General features: G+C 41.3%; 1 protein-coding gene across 3 annotated transcripts; it reads right to left on the reverse strand.

The window, feature by feature from the left end:
• Positions 1-974: 974 nt before the first annotated feature.
• Positions 975-6,154, reverse strand: LOC124003374 (cell surface A33 antigen-like). Of its 3 annotated transcripts, none has more exons than XM_046311563.1 (8): positions 5,929-6,154; positions 5,431-5,516; positions 5,190-5,341; positions 3,727-4,026; positions 2,980-3,278; positions 2,757-2,837; positions 2,497-2,577; positions 975-2,345 (listed from the first exon to the last, which is right to left on the reverse strand). In XM_046311563.1, exons 1-8 carry the CDS (start codon positions 5,932-5,934, stop codon positions 2,223-2,225), a joined length of 1,128 nt encoding a protein of 375 aa, XP_046167519.1. In that variant the 5' UTR covers positions 5,935-6,154; the 3' UTR covers positions 975-2,222. The 3 variants fall into 3 exon arrangements, with proteins under 3 accessions (XP_046167519.1, XP_046167518.1, XP_046167517.1); XM_046311562.1 differs by having other exon boundaries at positions 2,980-3,041; positions 3,135-3,278; positions 5,190-5,516; XM_046311561.1 differs by having other exon boundaries at positions 5,190-5,516.
• Positions 6,155-22,036: the final 15,882 nt, after the last annotated feature.

Raw genomic sequence — 22,036 nt, forward strand, 5'->3', positions numbered from 1 at the left:
GCAAGGCACTACAAAGGGTAGTGCGTATGGCCCAGTACATTACCGGGGCCAATCTTCCTGTCATCCAGGACCTCCATACCAGGCAGTGTTAGAGGAAGGACCTACAAATTGTCAAAGACTCCAGCCACCCTAGTCATAGACTGCCCCCCCCACGCTGCTTCTACTCTCTGTTATTATCTATGCATAGCCAGTTGAATACCTCTACCTACTTGTACATAAGTACCTCAATTACCTCCACACCGGTGCCCGTGCACATTGACTATGTACTGGCATCCCCTTTATATAGCCCAGAAATTGCTTTTTACTATGTTGTCTAATTATTTGTTATGCTATCTCTTACTTTTTTTTCTTCTTAAAACTGCATTGTTGGTAAAGGGCTTGTAAAGTAAGCATTTCACTGTAAGGTCTACACCTGTGGATTCGGCGCAGGTGACAAATACACTTTGATTTAATTTGATTTGATGTGACACTACATATCTTAAAAATGTCTTGAAACAGAATTGTCTCAAACTTTGCAACGATGTTCTTTATTGGTTAGAAGTGCAATACTTTACAATAATTGCTCTGCTCTGTAGTTTTCTTGGTCATGGGCAAGGACTGGCGTACCTACTGCATGGCATTGGAGACCTACGTATCTCCAGCAGCTGGGAGCACACACCACGCTCAGCAAGAACAAATGCCTGGAACACATTATTACCACCAAACGCCCTTCTTCTCCAGCTGTTTAATCCTAATCTCTTCTTAATGTTCTACCCTTTCCTTTTCATTTTATTGGTCAAATCACCTCAATGTGTTTGACTTGTGTCTGTTCTGATGGGTTTTCACCAATAATCCCCTGTTGGATTTAGAGTTACAACTTGCCATTTCCTGTTGTATTTCTTGTACTTCGTAACATGGTACACTTAGTAGCTAGGGATAATAACCCAATAATAAAGATTCCACACAATGTTTAAGAGAAAGGCAAAAACAGTTAATTCACACTTGTTTTGTGAAGTTTATCAGCATAGGGTTAGCAACATCCACAAGGTTAGCCACTTGCCCATGGGCTACATATAGGCTACTAAATATGTTTACTTCGTGTTAGTTGCTTTGGATAAAAGGGTCTACTACATCAGCATGTTAATATTATCATCTTTAAAAGGAAAAGTCACAGACATGTTAGTGCTGAGAATGAGGACATATCAAAAACAGGATTTGATAAGTGCATTTGGAAAGTATTCAGACCCCTTGACTTTTTCCACATTTTGTTGCGTTACAGCCTTATTCTAACATTGATCAAATAATTCTTCCCCTCATCAGTCTACACACATTACCCCATAATGAAGAAGCAGAAACAGGTATTTAGCTTTAAAAAATACCCTGACATATCGGATATTTGTATATTGCAAAAGATACTGTAGATGGCCATCTGTTTGTGGTCTGTGGGAGTGTGATGAAGTAAGTAATTGGAAAATCTGACTTTGTCAAATGGAGATACTGTCTGTACAGAAACATACACACTTTAACATGACATTCCCTGTTCGTTGTGCACTTTAAAAGCATATGCTTCAGTTGATGACATTGCTAGAGTGCTTTTCTTGTTCAGGAATACAACAATTTGTGATTTGTCCATTAGACCAAAGAGGAAGTAGCTAACTGACTGGTTTCGACAATAGGTTGTTTTTACGAAGATAGTTGGCTGTAACAAACTCAGGCTTAAAAATACAAACATTTTACATTTTTGTTGTCAACTTAAAGGATTATGAATTCTTCAAGGTGTACCAGCTATTTGGCAGAAAGATAAGATTCATATGTTAAAATGGGTGATATATCAGTTTGAATAGCCACCAATGAAACTTCTTGCAATAGTGATTGCGAAAGATGTACACATCAAACCACATCTCCCTTTTTTTTTAAATGGCTGAAGTCATGCGTCTCTATTACAAAACAGCAATATAAAAAGGGAACTAGGTAAATCACAAGCCATTCAAGGCACTATGCATGTCTCTGCTTCACAAAAAAAAAGTAGCTAAACGATAGTATCACCATCTTAAAACAATTCCATATGTTAGCATAGGTAAACCCGCCCCTGATGTCCTGTGCCCAGTTAACCACTAAACATGTGTTATTGGAGAGTGAAATATATTTATAGTTAAGTGCGCCAGATAAAGCCTCACGATACCGGGCACAATACTGTTAGAGATCTCTCTGTATTATCAGGCTGTGAGCCTTGTATAGTGGCTCTAGGAGGATCTGCCTGTCTTGACACTGGCGTACTCTATTTCTCCACTGTTCTCCAGACTCACTGCTGCCTTCCCTTTTCCTGTCATGTGGACGATGGTGCAGTATATCACTGAGGGATCATCCTATATAAAAGGGACAATAAGAAACACAAGATACATTCAGAGACACAGGCAATGCTGCTAACATCTGGGGATGCACAAATTCACACTATTTTACATGATATATAACGCTTATACTACCACACACACACACACACACTAAACTTTCTCTTACTGGAGCACTGAGTGGTGTAGTTGTATCCTCTTGGTTGGCGTTTCTGTGTTGAACCGTAGCATGCATTGCATTGGGATCATCCTAGAGAGGGAAGATACATACTGTATAATGTCGTTGCAACATTCATTAGCACACAAATAGCACAGGGATTGAGATGTCATCTTTTTTGAGACCTTCATTTTCCCACTAAATTTGACACGATTTAAATCGAGGAACAGTCTTAAAAACAAACAAACAAACAAACACAGACATTCTCTTACTAGTGCACCAAGTGGTGTTGTGTTGATGCTTAAACCAGTGTTTCTGTCCGCAACCATGGAATACATTGCAGTGGGATCATCCTAGGAGACAGAAAATAAGGCACACGTACAGTAACTTTGAACCCTTGACCATATAACAACACAATGATACGTGGGATGTGTTCTTTCCATCTTCATTCCCCATCACTCTCACTGTTTTAGAGCTTCTAAATGATTCATTAACCTCGTCATTATTCTCTCCTCCTGTTTTGCTCCCTCTACTATTATTCCCTGTGGTTTTCTTTCCTGGGATAAAAAAAACAGAGTTTAATACACAAAATGAACCATTCCCACATTCCCACATGGCTTTTTTTAGTGGTTGCAATTGTGGATAAATACTTGTGTTTCTCTTGTATATGTACAAAGCCATTCCAGCGATGATCAGTATGACTGGTAGGACAGCCATTAAGACGTATTGGATTGTATTGTTTTGCAGAGAGGATGCAGATGGAGCTTCTCCTGACGTCCTCACTGTGTCTGTTCCTACAGGATATGGACATGTTTAGTCAGTCTACAGTATAACAGGGAGCTTTGCTCGCTGCAAAACAGAATACTGTGGTCAGCGTGTATGCGGATGTAGTTTTTTGTTCAAATGTCATCAATTCGAACCTGTCAGACAGAAAATGTAATGACAATTTGATAGAAACCAGTCGCAGATGTGTGTAATTTTGAGACATTTGAATAATTTCCTTGAAATATTCTGCCTGTGGAGTATAATTTCATGATATTAATTGGACATAAACTGAACATTAGAAGCAGTTGTTGGTGGTGCTTTTGTAGTCTCTGGAAAGGTCTTTATCCCCTTACAGACTTTTTTTGTTATGCACATCTTATATGAGCATGAACAAGTCAACTTAAAATGGTGAATGCAGTGCTTGTTTTTCAGTGTGCAGACAACACTCATAAAATGGATCATTATCAGATCTCTTACCTTCAACAGTGATATGTATGTCTCTAGTGTCTTGGTTGTTGATTGTACACCTGTACCACCCCTGATCCTCCTTAGTGATGAATGAGAGAAGGACAGAGAGGTTCCCTGGAGAGCTCTCAGTATTAAACATTGCCACTCTGTCTCTGTAGAGATCACGCTTGGTTAATGGTATAGCGGAGAGTTTAGTCCATGTCAGTTTGTGAGGTTTAGCCTGGAGTTCATTGCAGGAGCAGGGCAGGAGCACAGACTGGCCCGGGGATCGAACTATCTCCAGTTGGTTAGAGTCTGACAAACTGCAGCCTGTTGAAACACGTAGAAATGTGTTATACTTACTTTACTTTTCTTCATTTTAGATGGTAGTTCTCTACAACTTCTACCATGAACACATAAGACTACCCATTACTAACAGTATTGCTGCTATTCTTCTTGTACATAAATCGTCATCTGAAAAAGCTGATATATTTTTATGGACTGTACTTATTGTTTGTACCGATGTTTGCCGTATACTGTTGCTTCCTGTCATACTTTCTATACACATCCATCTAAGCCTGAGACTCTAAGTCTCTTTTCTTCTGATGTCCCTGTATGTGTTCCTGTCTTCTCTATCCTTGATTGGACACCTGACAATGTGCAGCCTGTTGAAACTGTCGTGGAATATCTAATCAAAGGGAAGAGAGACTGCAGATTCTTTCAAACAACACTTTATTATAAGATTTGCAAAAATGGAGAATCACCTATCCATTAAACAGTGCATAGTTGAAAAGCTCAACGAACAGTGCTGGTTCAACACTGCTGGTTCAATGCTTTTATAGAGAAAAACATACAACCCCTTTCTGTATATGTGGCAGTCAGCAGATTGTGTGTAAAAGGTCATTCAATGTCTGTGTAAACTTAAGATAGTACAAGGTTGATAGCCAGAGGGCTCATACATCTAACTGCATTCACAACAACAAACACTATATTTTACTCCTTTCTGCAAGGTTCCATACATGTGACTTTCTATAGATAGTAAACCCACAGGATTTCACATGCTGCGGTGGCACCTAAATGTCGCTTAGCTGTAAGACCAGTCTTATGACTAAGTCACACCAAGACAAGTTTATATCAGGTTAGAAAAAACACTAACACATAACAAGAGACTATTATTTAAGCAGTAAAACACAGGATAGCATGACTAATTATGTAATTTTCCACAACAAAACAGAGCAATTTGTTGAGGGAAACCTACTTGATCAATTTTAGATGATGGTAGCTCTCTACAACTGCTAACATGAACACGTAAGACTACCCATTACTAACAGTATTACTGCTAGCCTTCAGTATTATCAATGCCATATACTGTAGTAATCTGAAATAGCTTATATATTTGATGGACCAAACCATGAATGGTTTTGTACAGATGTTTGCCTTCTACTGTTACACGTTCTATATACAGCCGTCTAAGCCTGAGATGAATATTTTACCTTTAACATAGAGTCTGATGTCCCTCGCTATGTCCCAGTTGTCACTATCCTCGATTGTACATCTGTAATCCCCCTGATCATCCTGAGTGAGGTGTGAGAGGAGGACAGAGAGGTTCCCAGGGTGTCTTCTATTTAACAGCTCCACTCTGTCTCTGTAGAGATCACTCTGGGTTAATATCACAGGCTCCTGACCTAGGGTTAATTTAGTCCAGGTGAGTCTGGGGGTATCAAACTGACGTACAGTACAGGAGCAGGGCAGGAGAACAGACTGGCCTGTGAACGCAGTGATCTCCTGCAGTGGATGGTTAGTGCCTGACAGAGTACAGCCTGTTGAAACACAGAGCAACATCATTCTTATTACTATGAGTATTATTACAATTCTGCATGTACACAGCACAATCCATTATGGGCAGTGCTTTCTAAAATGAAGTCTGAAACTATGAGCAATTATTTGAGAGATCTGCAACAGAATCCACACATGCCATTTAGCAGACACTTTTATCCAAAGTAAATCAGAGGTTTATTTGACCACAAGTAAAAAAAATATGCCATAAATATTGTTTATGAACTGCAGAAGGATGACTTGATAAACAATCTCCCCAGAGTAAGAGCAACAAGCAACACTTTATGCGATTGTGTACACTTTGTATACTAAACGCATTAGTATTTTTTCCCACATTTTTTTTCAGTAACAGTGAGGTCTCCATGACCACATACAGGTTAAGACAGTAGGACTCACCGTCATTTCCTGCAGTAATGTGAAGGATTGAGCTGATCAGAAACACAGAGATCCACATGATGATGACGGTCTCCTGATGTTGAAAGACAGAAACGGTATGTTCTGTGTGTGTGTGTGTGTGTTGAGAGAAGGACTGAGTTTGTCGCTCCTCTTCCCTGTGAGTGTAGACTGACAATATGTGTACCTATGTGACATGGGAAGTAAAAGTAGAGTGTGAATGGTATGTCCTGACTCTCACCCCACATCTGGTTACATACCTCGCTGCTTCTCCTTTTTCTCTAACTAGTCATTCTCCTCTCCTTATAGTCAGCTCTTCTCAAAATGTCAATTTTTTATGGAATCATAGTTCATTTGACCATGATAATCTTATCCATGACAAAATGACCATCAATCTGCCAATCTGTCATTTCATAAATGTAAAGTGAGGATGGCCAACAATAAACGGGAGTACTAATACAGAACTTAACAGCGCTCTGACTAGACCGTGTAACACCACCCAAAGGACATCCAACTTGACACAACTGTGGGAAGCATTGGAGTCAACACAGGCCGTCTTTTCTGTGGAATGCTTTCGACACCTTGTAAAGTCCATGCCCCGACAAATTGAGGCTGTTCTTAATTTTGTACACTCAGTGTATTTATACTAACACACACACACACACACACACACACACACACACACACACACACACACACACACACACACACACACACACACACACACACACACACACACACACACACACACACACACACACACACACACACACACACACACACACACACACACACACACACACACACACACACACACACACACACACACACACACACACACACACACACACACACACACACACACACACACACACACACACACACACACACACACACACACACACACACACACACACACACACACTGCACTTACTCTTACTGGTGCACTGTAGAGTGTTGTTGTCATGTATGCTGCGGTTCACACAGAAACATTGCATTGGGATCATCATTCTAAAGAGGGAAGAAGAGTAGAAATACAATGAGACACGTAATACACACATGATACAGATGCAACATCCATTAGCACACAAGTAGCACAATGATTGAGATGCAATCTTTCTCGAGACATTCATTTTCCCACTGAATTTGGCATGATTTAATCAATAACAGTCTTAAAGACAAACACATGCACACAAACATTATCTTACTGGTGTAATGAGTGGCGTGGTTGTCTTGTCACCTAAACCAGTGTTTCTGTCTGCAACCGTGGAATACATTGCAGAGGGATCATCCTATAGAGGAGAGATACAATGAGAAACAAACAGTAACTTTGTCTAATTGACCGTCCTCATATAAATAACCCAATGATAAATGGGATGCATTCTTTCATCAGATCTTAATATTCCCACACTTTCAATGTGATAGAGCACGTGTCAAACACATTTCACGGAGGGCCGAGTATCTGTGGGTTTTGGTTCCTCCCTTGTACTTGATTGGGGAATTAAGGTGACTGATTGGTAAGTAGTTGAAAGGATAAACCAAAATCCAGAAGACACTAGGCCCTCCATGGAATGCATTTGACACCCCTAGAAGATAGAGCTTCTAAATCATTTATTTATCTTTTATCGTTATTCTTTCCCCCTGTTTTGCTCCAGCTACTTTTCTCCTCTGTTTTTCTTTCCTGGGGATAAAATAACAGTGAGTTTAATACACACAATAAGTCCTGTCACTTTCCCCCAACTAAACTCATTGCTTATCTATGTGGTTGCAATTGTGGACAAGTAACCATGATTTATTCTGTATCTGTACAGAGCAACTCCAGCCATGATGGGAATGACTGGTAGATCAGCCAGTACAATGTAAATGATTGTAAATTGAGCTTTCTCTGAAGTCCCCCAAGTGTCTGTCCCTACAGGACTTGGTGACTCTTCCAGTCCACGCTAAAAAGAGAGTCTGTGATCACTTGCATATCGATCTAGCTTTTTGTTCACACATCGTCACACAAGTATGGTTTTAACCAGCAACAGTCGTTAGCAATATAAGACACTTTAATGATTTACACTGACTTTTAGAGGAAGTTGTTGGTTGGGATGTTCTAGTTGTGGGTTGAGTTATTGGTGGTGGTGGGTGTTTTGGTTTGCTCTGACTAACAGAAAAGTGGATCATTAGGTCCGTGTCAATACTATGTAGCTGAAGATTAAATCTTGGGGCTCATTTTTCGGGAGTGGGAGCTCTTACCTTTATCGTAGAGTTGGATTTCTTTGATTTCTACAATACTGATGTGGCACCTGTACCACCCCTCATCCTCACTCGTTAGATGTAAAAGGAGGAGAGAGTGGTTCCCAGGAGAGTTCTCAGTAAACATCTTTACTCTGCCTTTGTAGAGATCACTCTGGGTTGATATCGTTTCAGGTCTCTGTCCATCTCTGAATTTAGTCCATGTGATTCTGGGAGGTTTAGCCTGAAGTTCAGAATAGGAACAAGGCATGTGTTTTATTTACTTTATCAATTTTAGATGATGGTTCTCCACAACTGCTACCATGAACACTTAAGCCTACCCATTACTAACAGTATTACTGCTAGCCTTCAGTATTACCAATGCCATATACTGTAGTAATCTGAAATAGTTTATATATTTAATGGAACAAACCATGAATTGTTTGTACAGATGTTTGCCTTATACTGTTGCTTCCTGTCATATTTTCTATACACAGCTATCTAAGCCTGAGATGCATCTCTTACCTTTTACAAAGAGTCTGATGTACAGTATGTGTTCCTGTCTTCTCTATCCTTGATTGTACACCTTTACACCCCATGATCCTCCTTAATGATGTGTGAGAGGTGGAGAGAGAGGTTCCCACAATATTTAACATATAACATAGACAACCCACCCAACTCACGCCCTGACCATACTAAAACAAAAGACAAAACAAAGGAACTAAGGTCAGAACGTGACAACTTTTTAAAATGTAGATTTTCCTAAGGTCTGCGTCATGTGTGGAAGCCAGTAGAGGCTGTGTTTATGTTAATTAACGGTCAATTACCGTGAGACGACAGTATTTGCTTGACAATCACAGGCTAACAAAATGTCATGACCATCACAGCCCTAATTGTGTGTGATAGAGTACAGCCTGCTGAAACACAGAGCAATATTATCATTTTCTAATGTTCTTTACATCAATGCAGGATTACATTTCTCCATTCACACTACACCATGAAATATAAGACCCGGGCAGTTACTGTATCTACAGATGATTTTGTATTGATGGCCAGTTTACAAACTCTTACTGTAACATTTTTGCAAAACGCATCATACTGTGACACTTTCTGTATTTTGAAAGTTCTATATCTTGAAAGCTTGATTGTTGACTTGCGAAACATTTTACCATATGAACAGTGGACTAATGAAACAAATACCAAAATATATTTTCTTTAACATTGGAACATGAATTGACAGGTCTGAGAGGTTTTTATTTCAGGCAATACAGATCTATGCTATAAAACATTTTGGGTAAACCATACAAAACAAGACATCCATCTGTATTGACTGACTGTTGATAAATGTATTGATAAATACAGACTTATAAAAGCAACCAGCATCCCTCTTATAATTTCAGATGTACTAATCTGCAAGATATTCTGCTAACTTTGTATGTCTCAACACATGCAAGATATTTTGGGATACATTTCTCTGATACTTTTACTTGTGCTGAGTAACAGTTGAAAATGCATGTAATATCACAATATTCTGTAGCTACTGTAGGACTCACCTGCAGTGATATGAAGGAAAGAGCACACAGAGATCCATATGATGCTAACCAAGATAGACTGTTTGTGAACATCTGCCAATGTGCCCTTGAGCAAGGCACTTAACCCTAATTTGCTCCAGGGGTACCGTTTTACCATTGCTGACCCTGTATAACAACACCTTTCACTGCACCTATGTGACAGTAAAACAATATGTATTTATGAGTAGTGTAATGTAATGAGAGTTACTCGTACCCTTAATCAGTCCCTTTCGTTTGTGTGTGTGTGTGTGTGTGTGTGTGTGTGTGTGTCTGTGTGTGTCTGTGTGTGTGTGTGTGTGTGCGTGTGTGCGCGCGCATGGCTCTAGGTCGTCAGAGGGTGAGGAAGGACATCTTTAACCATCTGAGCCAGGCCATGGAGGGGATGAGGAAGGAGGGCCACAAGGTACCTCAGTATAATACACTGGACAACCAAGACCTAACCTTTCCACATGTCATTATACAAGACAAACAAGAACTAACCCCATCCCTACATGCCCTATCAAATCTACCTGTAATAATAATAATTTAGTGGGTGCTTATATTCATATTATTTCACACAAGTGGGTATTATATGCAGTGCATTGGAAATGTGCTTTTTGCATATTCCAACTCTCCCTGAGACACCCTTCGAGAGACAATGTGTGCTCAAAGTAATATCCACAATAGTTCTACGATTTCACATAATGTCAAGGTGTGTATAAAGGCGGAGTCAGGTGCCGGAGAGCAGAGTATGATAAATAAAGCGCACTTTATTAAAGTTCCAAAACGGGAGCACAACAAAACAAACGCGCTCAAAAACACGGCACAATAAAGTAAAGCGCAAAAGAACATTGTATGACATGAAAAGAATTACACACAAAACATGATGGGAAACAGAGGGTTTAAATACAAATAGATTGATTGTGGAAATGAAAACCAGGCGTGTCTGAAAACCAGACAAGATAAATGGAAATATGAAAAATGGAGCGGCGATGGCTAGAAAGCCGGTGACGCCGAACGCCGCCCGAACGAGGAGCAGACTTCGGGAGAAGTCGTGACACATGATTTGTGTGTTGTTAGATTGACAGAAGTGAACCAGCAAATGACTTTTTGTCTCCAGTGTGTGTTTGTTTCCACAGAACTAGCAGTGGCATGTGGATACTTCTCAACATCTCTCCACCCCTGTGTGGAGCAGGAGGAGGACTCTTCTCAAAGTGAAAGAATTGCACCACAGGTACCATCGACATTTAGATACAGTTCAATGTCTGTCTTCATTGTGTATGTATATGAAGCGGTGGTTTGTCTAAAATGGGCTCTTCAACCCTGTTTCTTCTTGCTGGATACGTGTCAAGTTTCTGAAGTCATAGATTCAATCAAGGTCAAATGTCGTCATCGCCTTATAAGGTAATATCCATTTGACCAAACGCCGAAAGTTAAAAAGACTGGGAACATATTGCCCATGAGTCATGCTTATGCATCACTAATTGTGCATTTTTTGCTTGGTCAGAAATACTTTGAGAGTGTTGCTGAGAACAACTTGTGCACTATGGGCCTGGGGCTGGTTCTGGAGTCTCGGTCAAGGTCAAACATCATCTGTAATTAACAAGGCTAGGAGTTTTTCCTGTCTACATGATCTGTTGTAGCAGCTCTGTTATTGGTAAACAACAACACGGCATTAGTGTTGTAACTGAATGTGCTCACTGTTTGCGTACCGACATACTGTAATTTCCATTAGGTCATGAGGAAAATCCTCAACCCCCCTCAGCTGTTGATGTCATAGAGATCACAAACAGTACAGGAAACACTTAACATATTTTATTGATATTGAAGTAGTTTATTAAGTGTTATATTTATCACTATTGATAAGTATAATCTGTGAGCCCAGTCTGTGTGTGTGTGTTCAGTCGTGGCCAAAATGAATGACAAATATTCATTTTCACAGTCTGTTGCCTCAGTGTCTTTAAATATTTTTGTCAGATGTTACTATGGAATACTAAAGTATAATTATAAGCATTTCATAAGTGTCAAAGGCTTTTATTGACAATTACATGAAGTTGATGCAAAGCGTCAATATTTGCAGTGTTGACCCTTCTATTTCAAGACCTCTGCAATCCACCCTGGCATGCTGTCAATTAACTTCTGGGCCACATCCTGACCGATGGCAGCCTATTCTTGCATAATCAATGCTTGGAGTTTGTCAGAATTTGTGGGTTTTTGTTTGTCTACCCGCCTCTTGAGGATTGACCACAAGTTCTCAATGGGGAGTTTCCTGGCCATGGACCCAAAATATCGATGTTTTGTTCTCAGAGCCACTTAGTTATCACTTTTGCCTTATGGCAAGGTGCTCCATCATGCTGGAAAAGGCATTGTTTGTCACCAAACTGTTCCTGGACGGTTGGGATAAGTTGCTCTCGGAGGATGTGTTGGTGCCATTCTTTATTCATGGCTGTGTTCTTAGGCAAAATTGTGAGTGAGCCCACTCCCTTGGCTGAGAAGCAATCCCACACATGAATGGTCTCAGGATGCTTTACTGTTGGCGTGACACATTACTGATGGTAGCGTTCACCTTGTCTTCTCCGAACAAGCTTTTTTCCGGATGCCCCAAACAATCGGAAAGCAGATTCATCAGAGAAAATGACTTTACCCCAGTCCTCAGCAGTCCAATCCCTGTACCTTTAGCAGAATATCAGTATGTCCCTGATGTTTTTCCTGGAGAGAAGTGGCTTCTTTGCTGCCCTTCTTGACACCAGGCCATCCTCCAAAAGTCTTCGCCTCACTGTGGGTGCACATGCATTCACACCTACCTGTTGCCATTCCTGAGCAAGCTCTGTACTGGTGGTGCCCCGATCCCACAGCTGAATCAACTTTATTAGATCCTGGCACTTGCTGGACTTTCTTGGGCGCCCTGAAGCCTTCTTCACAACAATTGAACCGCTCTCCTTGAAGTTCTTGATGATCCGATAAATGGTTGGTTTAAGCGCAATCTTACTGGCAGCAATATCCTTGCATGTGAAGCCCTTTTTGTGCAAAGCAATGATGATGGCACATGTTTCCTTGCAGGTAACCATGGATGACAGAGGAAGAACAATAATTCCAAGCACCACCCTCCTTTTGAAGCTTCCAGTCTGTTATTCAAACTCAATCAGCATGATAGAGTGATCTCCAGCCTTGTCCTTGTCAACACTCACACCTGTGTTAACGAGAGAATCACTGACATGAAGTCAGCTGGTCCTTTTGTGGCAGGGCTGAAATGCAGTGGAAATGTTTTTTGGGGATTCAGTTCCTTTGCATGGCAAAGAGGGACTTTGCAATTAATTGCAATTCATCTGATCACTCTTCATAACATTCTGGAGTATATGCAAATTGCCATCATACAAACTGACTCAGCAGACTTTGAGAAAATTAATATTTGTCATTCTCAAAACTTTTGGCCACGACTGTATTATGTGTATGTATGTGTGTTGAAAGAGATGCAGTAGAGAATAATTGGTAAACTGGTGGCGCTGGAGACAGTCAGCAAGAACGCCGAAAGAGCAAAGCCTGTGAAGAAAGCTGCTGTGAACATTCTTGTTCACAGCAGGTTCACATCAGGCATCACTTGTTCCTACTGTGTCCAGCAGGTGTCAGTAGTGCACTCTCATCTACAGTCAACTCAAGGTTTGAAACTTCAAATAAAATAAAATAGTATTTGTCACATGCTCCTGAATACAACAGCTTACCTTACCATGAAATGCTTACTTCCAAGCCCTTAACCAACAATGCAGTTTTTAAGAAAAATAATAGTTAAGAAAAATAGTTACTAAGTAAACTAAAGTAAAAATTAAAAGAGCAACAATAAAATAACAATAATAATGTGGCAGTTTCGTCGAGGTAATTGAGGTAATATGTACATTTTGGTAGAGGTAAAGTGACTATGCATAGATAATAAACAGCGAGTAGCAGCAGCGAATAGTCTGGGTAGCCATTTGATTAGTTGTTCAGCAGTCTTATGGCTTGGGAGTAGAAGCTGTTAAGAAGCATTTTGGACCTAGACTTTGTGCTCCGGTACCGCTTGCTGTGCGGTAGCCGAGAGAACAGTCTATGACTAGGATAGTTGGCGTCTTTGACAATGTTTAGGGCTTTCTTCTGACACCGCCTGGTATGCACTACCCTCTGTAATGTCTTGCGGTTGGATGCCGAGCAGCTGCCACATCAGGCTTTATTGCAACCCATCAGGATGCTCTCGGTGGTGCAACTGTAGAACCTTTTAAGGATCTGAGGACCCATGACAAATCTTTTCAGTCTCCTGGGGGGGGGGGGGATAGGCCTTGTCAGGCCCTCTTCACAACTGTCTTGGTGTGTTTGGACCATACTATTTTTATTTATTTATTTATTACTAGTTTGTTGGTGATGTGGACACCAAGGAACTTGAAGCTCTCAACCTGTTCCACTACAGCCCAGTCGGATGGGGGCGTGCTTGGCCCTCCTTTTCCTGTAGTCCACTATTATCTCCTTTGTCTTGATCACTTTGAGGGAGAGGTTGTTGTTCTGGCACCACACTGCCAGGTCTCTGACCTCCTCCCTATAGGCTGTCTCATCGTTGTGTCGTTGGCAAACTTATAATGGCGTTGGAGTTGTGCTTGGCCACTCAGTCATGGGTGAACAGTGAGTACAGGAGGGGACTAAGCACTCACCACTCGGGGGCCCCTGTGCTGAGGATCAGCATGGCAGATGTGTTGTTTCCTATCCTTGCCATCTGGGGGTGGCCCATCAGGAAGTCCAGGATCCAGTTGCAGAAGGAGGTGTGTAGTCCCAGGGTCCTTAGCTTAGTGATGAGCTTTGAGAGCACTATGGTGTTGAAGGCTGAGCTGTAGTCAATGAACAGCATTCTCACGTAGGTGTTATTTTTGTCCAGGTGGGAAATGGCAGTGTTGAGTGCAATAGAGATTGGTTACCTTGCTGTTCTTGGGCACAGGGACTATGGTGGTCTGCTTGAAACATGTAGGTATTACAGACTCAGCCAAGGACAGGTTGAAAATGCAGTGAAGACACTTTTCAGTTGGTCAGCGCATGCTCTGAGTACACGTCCTGGTAATCCTTCTGGCCCTGCAACTTTGTGAATGTTGACCTCTTTAAAGGTCTTACTCACATTGGCTACGGCGAGCGTGATCACACAGTCGTACGGAACAACTGGTGCTCTCATGCATGTGTCAGTGTTGCATGCCTCGAAGTGTGCATGGAAGTCATTTACCTCATCTGGTAGGCTTGTGTCACTGGGCAGCTTGCTGCTGGGCTTGCTATTGTAGTCCGTAGTAGTTTGCAAGCCCTGCCAGATCCCACGAGCGTTGGAGACAGTGTAGTAGGATTCAATCTTAGTATTTTCGCTTTGCCTGTTTGATGGTTCGTCTGAAGGTAATACAGGATTTCTTATAAGAGTCCAGGTTAGAGTCCCACTCCATGAAAGCAGCAGCTCTACCCTTTAGCTCAGTGCGGATGCTGCCTGCAATCCATGGCTTCTGGTTGGGGTATTTACGTATGGTAACTATGGAGACAACGTCATCGATGTACTTATTGATGAAGCCAGTGACTGATGTGGTGTACTCCTCAATGCCATCGGATGAGTCCCGAAACATATTCCAGTCTGTGCTAGCAAAACAGTCCTGTCAGCTCATGAACCATGAGCAAGTAAACTATAGTTAAGGGATTTTTATGAATAATGACTAAATTATGTATACATTTCAATCAGAACTATGACTAAACAGAATACTACTGTTACTGTATGGATGTATGAATCTTATTATAATCATAATACTGAATGTAATGTGTGTAGTTTGTCGAGAAGGACTGTCTGTTCCTTGTTAGAAACGAATGGAGTTATCATCAGACTGGCTAGAATGCTGTGTTCCTTACGGGACATCTTATCTCTACACAGGGAGAGGAGAGACCTTGGGCTAGTAGTAAATTATTTAACAGGTGGTGGACGATGTGGGAAGGCTTGTGAACTATACTGCCATTGTATCGGAGTGGAGGAGGGACAGTTTAAAACCCATGACGTCGTTTTTAGTTTATAACCTGTTGTAAATTGTACCATGATCAGTACTCTCGAGAATAAACGCTATTGATTGATTTTGAGACTGGTCTCTGTCTATTTTATGCAAATATGTATCTTACAAATCCTTAGAAATGGGCAGAGTGTTTTAATTGAATTGGTTGATAAACATATAGGAATCAAATTCCTTTAACAACTATACTGAACAAAAATATAAACGCAAAGTGATGGTCCCATGTTTCATCAGCTGAAATAAAAGATCCCAGTCATTTTCCTTAAGCATGTTTCCCTATATTTAGGGCACAAATTTGTTTACATCCCTGTTAGTGACCATTTCCACTTTCCAAGATAATCCATCCACCTGACAGATGTGGCATATCAAGAAGCTGATTAAACAGCATGATCATTCCACAGGTGCACCTTGTGCTGGCGACAACAAAAGGCCACTAATATATGCAGTTTTGTCACATAATACACTGCCACAGATGTCTCACGTTTTGAGGGAGCGTGCAATTGACATGCTGACTGCAGGATTGTCAGACCAAGTGTAACTACGTGGGGTTATGGTATGGGAAGGCATAAGCTATGGACAACGAACACAATTGCATTTTATCTATGGCAATTTGAAAGCACAGAGATACCGTGACGAGATCCCTGGAGGCCCATTGTCGTGCCATTCATCATATGTCACATATTGAGCATGTTTGGGATGCTCTAGATCAACCTGCACAACAGCGTGTTCCAGTTCCCGCCAATATCCAGCAATGTCGCACAGCCATTGAAGAGGCGTAGGACAACATTCCACAGGCCACAATCAACAGCCTGATCAACTCAAGGAGATGCAAAGGAGATGTGTCACGCTGCATGAGGCAAATGGTAGTCACACCAGATACTGACTGGTTTTCTAATCCACGCCCCTACTTTTATAAGGCATCTAGATGCACTATTGTAAAGTGACTGTTCCACTGGATGTCATAAGGTGAATGCACCAATTTGTAAGTCGCTCTGGATAAGAGCGTCTGCTAAATGACTTAAATGTAAATGAACAACAGATGCATGTCTGTATTCCCAGTCATTTGAAATCTATAGATTAGGGCATAATGAATGTATTTCAATTCACTGATTTCTTTATATGAACTGTAAAGTCAGTCAAATCTTTGAAATAGTTGAATGTTGTGTTTATTTTTGTGTTTAGTGTAGATCATTGAATCAGTGCTGGTGAACGACAACACAATTAAACAGAGTTGACACATTCCTTTGGAATCAACTGTATATTCTATATCCAGTACCAGTCAAAAGTTTGGACACACCTACTCATTCAAGGGTTTCACTTAAATGTTCTATTTTCTACATTGTAGAGTAATACTGAAGACATCAAGACTATGAAATAATACATATGGAATCCTGTAGTAACCAAATAGGTGTTACAAAAAGAAAAGATATTGATGACAGCTTTGCTCACTCTTGGCATTCTCTCAACCAGCTTCATGAGGAATACTTTTCCAACAGTCTTGAAGGAGTTACCACATATGCTGAGCACTTGTTGGCTGCTTTTCCTTCACTCTGCGGTTCATCTCATCCCAAACCATCTCAATTGGATTTAGGTTGGGTGATTTTGGAGGCCAGGCCATCTGATGCAGCACTCCATCACTCTCCTTCTTCCTGTTAAAAAACAAATGAGGGTCCCACTAAGCTCAAACCAGATGGGATGGCGTATCACTGCAGAATGCTGTGGTAGCCATGCTTGTTAAGTGTGCCTTGAATTCTAAATAAATAACTGACAGTGTCACCAGCAAAGAACCCCCACACCATCACACCTCCTCCTCCGCCATGCTCCACGGAGGGAACCACACATGCGAAGATCATCCGTTCACCTACTCTGCGTCTCACAAAGACACGGTGGTTGGCACCAAGAATCTCAAATTTGGACTCATCAGACCAAAAGACAGATTTCCACCAATCTAATGTCCATTGCTCGTGTTTCTTGGCCCAAGCAAGTCTCTTCTTCTTATTGGTGTCCTTTAGTAGGGGTTTCTTTGCAGCAATTCGACCATGAAGGCCTGACTCACACAGTCTCCTCTGAACAGTTGATGTTGAGAGGTGTCTGCTACTTGAATTCTGTGAAGCATTTATTTGGGCTGCAATCTGATGTGCAGTTAACTCTAATGAACTTATCCTTTGCAGCAGAGTTAACTCTGGGTCTTCCTTTCCTGTGGCAGTCCTCATGAGAGCTTGTTTCATCATAGTGTAACGGATGTGAAACGGCTAGCTTAGTTAGCGGTGTGCGCTAAATAGCGTTTCAATCGGTTACGTCACTTGCTCTGAGACCTTGAAGTAGTAGTTCCCCTTGCTCTGCAAGGGCCGCGGCTTTTGTGGAGCGATGGGTAAAGATGCTTCGAGGGTGACTGTTGTCGTTGTGTGCAGAAGGTCCCTGGTTCGCGCCAGGGTATGGGCGAGGGGACGGTTTAAAATTATACTGTTACAATAGCGCTTGATGGTTGTTGCGACTGCACTTAAAGAAACTTTCAAAGTTCTTGAAATGTTTTCCTGGATTGACTGAACTTCATGTCTTAAAGTAATGTTGGACTGTCGTTTCTCTTTGCTTATTTGAGATGTTATTGCCATAATACCAAATAGGGCTTTCTGTATACCATCCCTACCTTGTCACAACACAAATGATTGGCTCAAATGCATTAAAAGGAAAGAAATTCCACAAATGAACTTTTAACAAGGCACACTTGTTAATTAAAATGCATTCCAGGTGACTAACTCATGAAGCTGGTTGAGAGAATGCCAAGTTTGTGCAAAGTTTTCATCAAGGCAAAGGGTGGCTACTTTGAAGAAACAAAAATATAAAATATATTTTGATTTGTTTAATACTCTTTTTGTTACTACATGATTCCATATGTGTTATTTCATGGTTTTGATGTCTTTACTATTATTCTACAATGTATAAAATAGTCAAAATAAAGAAAAATCCTTGAATGAGTCTGTGTGTCCAAACTTTTGACTGGTTGTGTATAACTGAACAAAAATATAAAGGTAACATGCAACAATTTCAATGATTTTACTGAGTTACAGTTCATATCTGGAATTCAGTCAAATTTAAATAAATGAGCCAGGCCCAGCCAATCAGAATTTGTTTTTCCCCACCAAACAGCTTTATTACAGACAGAAATATTCCTCAGTTTCATCAGCTGTCCGGGTGGCTGGTCTCAGACCATCTCGTAGGTGATCAGCCAGCACCTGCAGGAATTCAAAAAACTGTGAGAGTGACTACCACAGGCCAGACACACGCCCTCTCATGACCACCACAACCCTCTCTGACCCTCCTGATAAGTCTGTCTATATCTGTCTGAGCACCTCACTCTAAACATGTCCATTTACTGTCCTTGTGTGTGACATGCACTGCTTCCATCAAACATATAAATGTAATGAAATCAGCAGAATCTTTATAGCAAGGACACAGTAGTTTTGCAAAGGACACAGTAGTTTTGCCTATCTTGCTCTCTCTCTCTCTCTATCTCTCTCTCACACAAATAAACAAACACACCCACACGCACAGTCACACACTGTCGTCCTCTGTCCAAAACCCCACTCACCCTCATACCCCAACACAATAATGAAGCCCCTATGGAGATGGTGGTGTCTCCTTAGCAGAGGGAGTTTGATTCCCTCTGTCTCTGACAGAAGTGTGTGTGCGTGCGAGTATATGCAGTGTGTATATGCAGCGTGTATATGCAGCCGCACTGACGAGACATTGCCGGGCCTGCCTTCCTGTGCTACCGCAATGGTGCATACAGAGAGGAGTGTTCTGTGCAGATCTATAGCCACCACCACATCAGTAGTAGGGGTCAAATAAAATAAAGTGTGATGAATTGATTGCCCAACTCCCTGGCTGCGTGTGTGTGCGTTTGTGTATGTGTGTCCCGCTCCAGGGTCATTAATCAGTGTGTTAGACTCCTCCCAAGGACATGGCACCAAGGACACTCAGTCTTTCTCTCTGTGTTGACTCCGAGACTGTTGTCTCTGCTCTTCTCTCTGTTTCGGTTTAAATGCTGATTCAGTGACTGATCAGTACTCCGGTGCTTCTTAAACTAACTGTCGCTGGGCCCTCAGATGATCCTTGTTTTACTGAATGTGAGTACTCTATTGCCTAATTCAAAGTCAACCCCAAACCCCTTACTCTGTGACACTTGAAGATCAAGTAATGTGGTAATATCGCTGATACTCTAGGTGGAATTATCACAGTATAGATGCGGTAAAGAGATCAATTGAACGCAGACCGTGGGGAAAAGAACAAAGATGCCGTCATTGGCACATCTTACAAAGTGGATATTCATCAAATCAGTCATGATTTGTGTTCTAACAGACCCATAATGTGGTTACTAAAATCCTACTTGGATATATTTGTCTGTTTTCATTAAAAATAATATTTAGAAATAATAATTTTCAGGGTTAGAAAAAATGTCTGCTAAATGCTAACTTCCGTTTGAATAAGTTGGTAGCATAGCTAGCATATAGAAATTGGTAGTGGCAGTTGAAGCCAGTTTTAAGTGTAATGCAGTTGATTGGTGACGATGACATGAGCATGTATTGGGGTAAACATCCATACAAACACTATACTATTTAAAAAATATAAAAAATAGTGTTAAATACACATATAAACAATATCCTAAATGTAGGCTAATTTAGATAGGGGCAATGAGGAGATTCTGAATCTGTCCCTCACGTGAGTGAGTGGCGTTGCCATTGCATTTCCATTGTTTTGGTCGAGTTTGAATAATCTCTTTACCGCATATATTGCTTAAACCTCACAAATCCTCCATAAGTGGTTGTTGGTCAATTCTGGGATTGATTGATCCTTACATAAACTGTTACCCCCCCCTGTTCTGTTCTATCACAATAATTGTGGAGAGATAAATAAGTGCCTTAACGAGAGAAGGAAGAGAGCAGGAGAGGAGGTTGTGGTCATCGGACAGTGAGTCCCAGCTAGCAATGAGGAATTGGCCCAGAAGCGGCCCTCTTCTGGGGAGCCGGAACTGATTGAATCGACCCGGAATCGGGTGTCGGACTCGGCCAAAATTAATGACTGTCCAGAATCGGCCCAAGTACATTGGGCCGTTTCCGTCCACCGGAATTCAGTCGACTTTGCCAGCATCTTACCAGAATCACCCCAGAAGCATCCCGATGCTAATTTAAATAGATCTATACAAAATTACCTGATTTAGTCATATTAAATAAGACTGTTATACATTTTATACATACAAATTATACCCATCCACAAAAAAACATTTGGTGTCAGAGGAAACACCATACACCTGGTGACCGTGTCAGCGTGCATGCGCCTAGCCCACCACAGGATTCGCTACAGCGTGATGGGACAAGGACATCCTGGCCGGCCAAACCCTCCCCTAACTCTGACGACTCTGGGCCAATTGTGCATCGCTCCATGGGACTCCCGGTTGCGGCTGGCACGGGTCTCGAACCAGCATCTATAGAAATGCAGTTTGCACTGCGATGCAGTGTCTTTGACCACTGTGCCACTCAGGAAGTTCCAGCCTTGAAGTTTTTAATGGTTATCAATTGCCTTCCAAAAAGTATCAAACTACTAAACGACGACACAGGACCCTTAAAGAATTAAATTTAAATGTTAATTGTATTTTCTGATCTCAGAAACAATGAGGAAAATATGGAAAAAAAATATCTGACTCTCAGATCCACTTTGCTAGCTGGGGTGGTTGGACATATCAGAGATGATCTCTATATACTGCTGTTATCAAATCGTTCTGGAGTCAAGATAGCCTACCTGTAAACGCCGCTGGTGCTCTCAACATGTACACTATGACATAGAGTACGGTCGACTCCTGATAAGTGCACATTGGAGAAGTCCAAACTCTTTTTAACTGCACTGCATCGGTCCCATGTCATCTGTCCCATTTCAAATGTTACTCACTCCAGGTGTAGCGACATGCTGGTTTGGTACATTTATTCATGACAGTACCAAGCTACTGGATTTATCTGAAGTTGGCTGACTGATCTAACTAAGCATGTTTTCTGTTGGCATGTTTTCTTACTCTCTCTCTCTCTCTTCGTGTTTACTGGTGGTGTAGTTCCTGTTTACTGCATGTGATTAATTAGCCAGGAAATGACATAAAATCCCCTGTTAGCCACTGGCATATGTTTCACTCACTAATCTATACAGAAGCCACATCATCATTGTGCTCGACAACTGGAATCAATTCAATCAGTCTGGGAAACATTCTCTCTCTGTGCCTGATCCTGTGAGCAGAATTTAATGCAAAGAGAGCACTTC

The sequence above is a fragment of the Oncorhynchus gorbuscha genome, linkage group LG18, assembly GCF_021184085.1.
Source record: "Oncorhynchus gorbuscha isolate QuinsamMale2020 ecotype Even-year linkage group LG18, OgorEven_v1.0, whole genome shotgun sequence".
Lineage (NCBI taxonomy): Eukaryota > Metazoa > Chordata > Actinopteri > Salmoniformes > Salmonidae > Oncorhynchus > Oncorhynchus gorbuscha.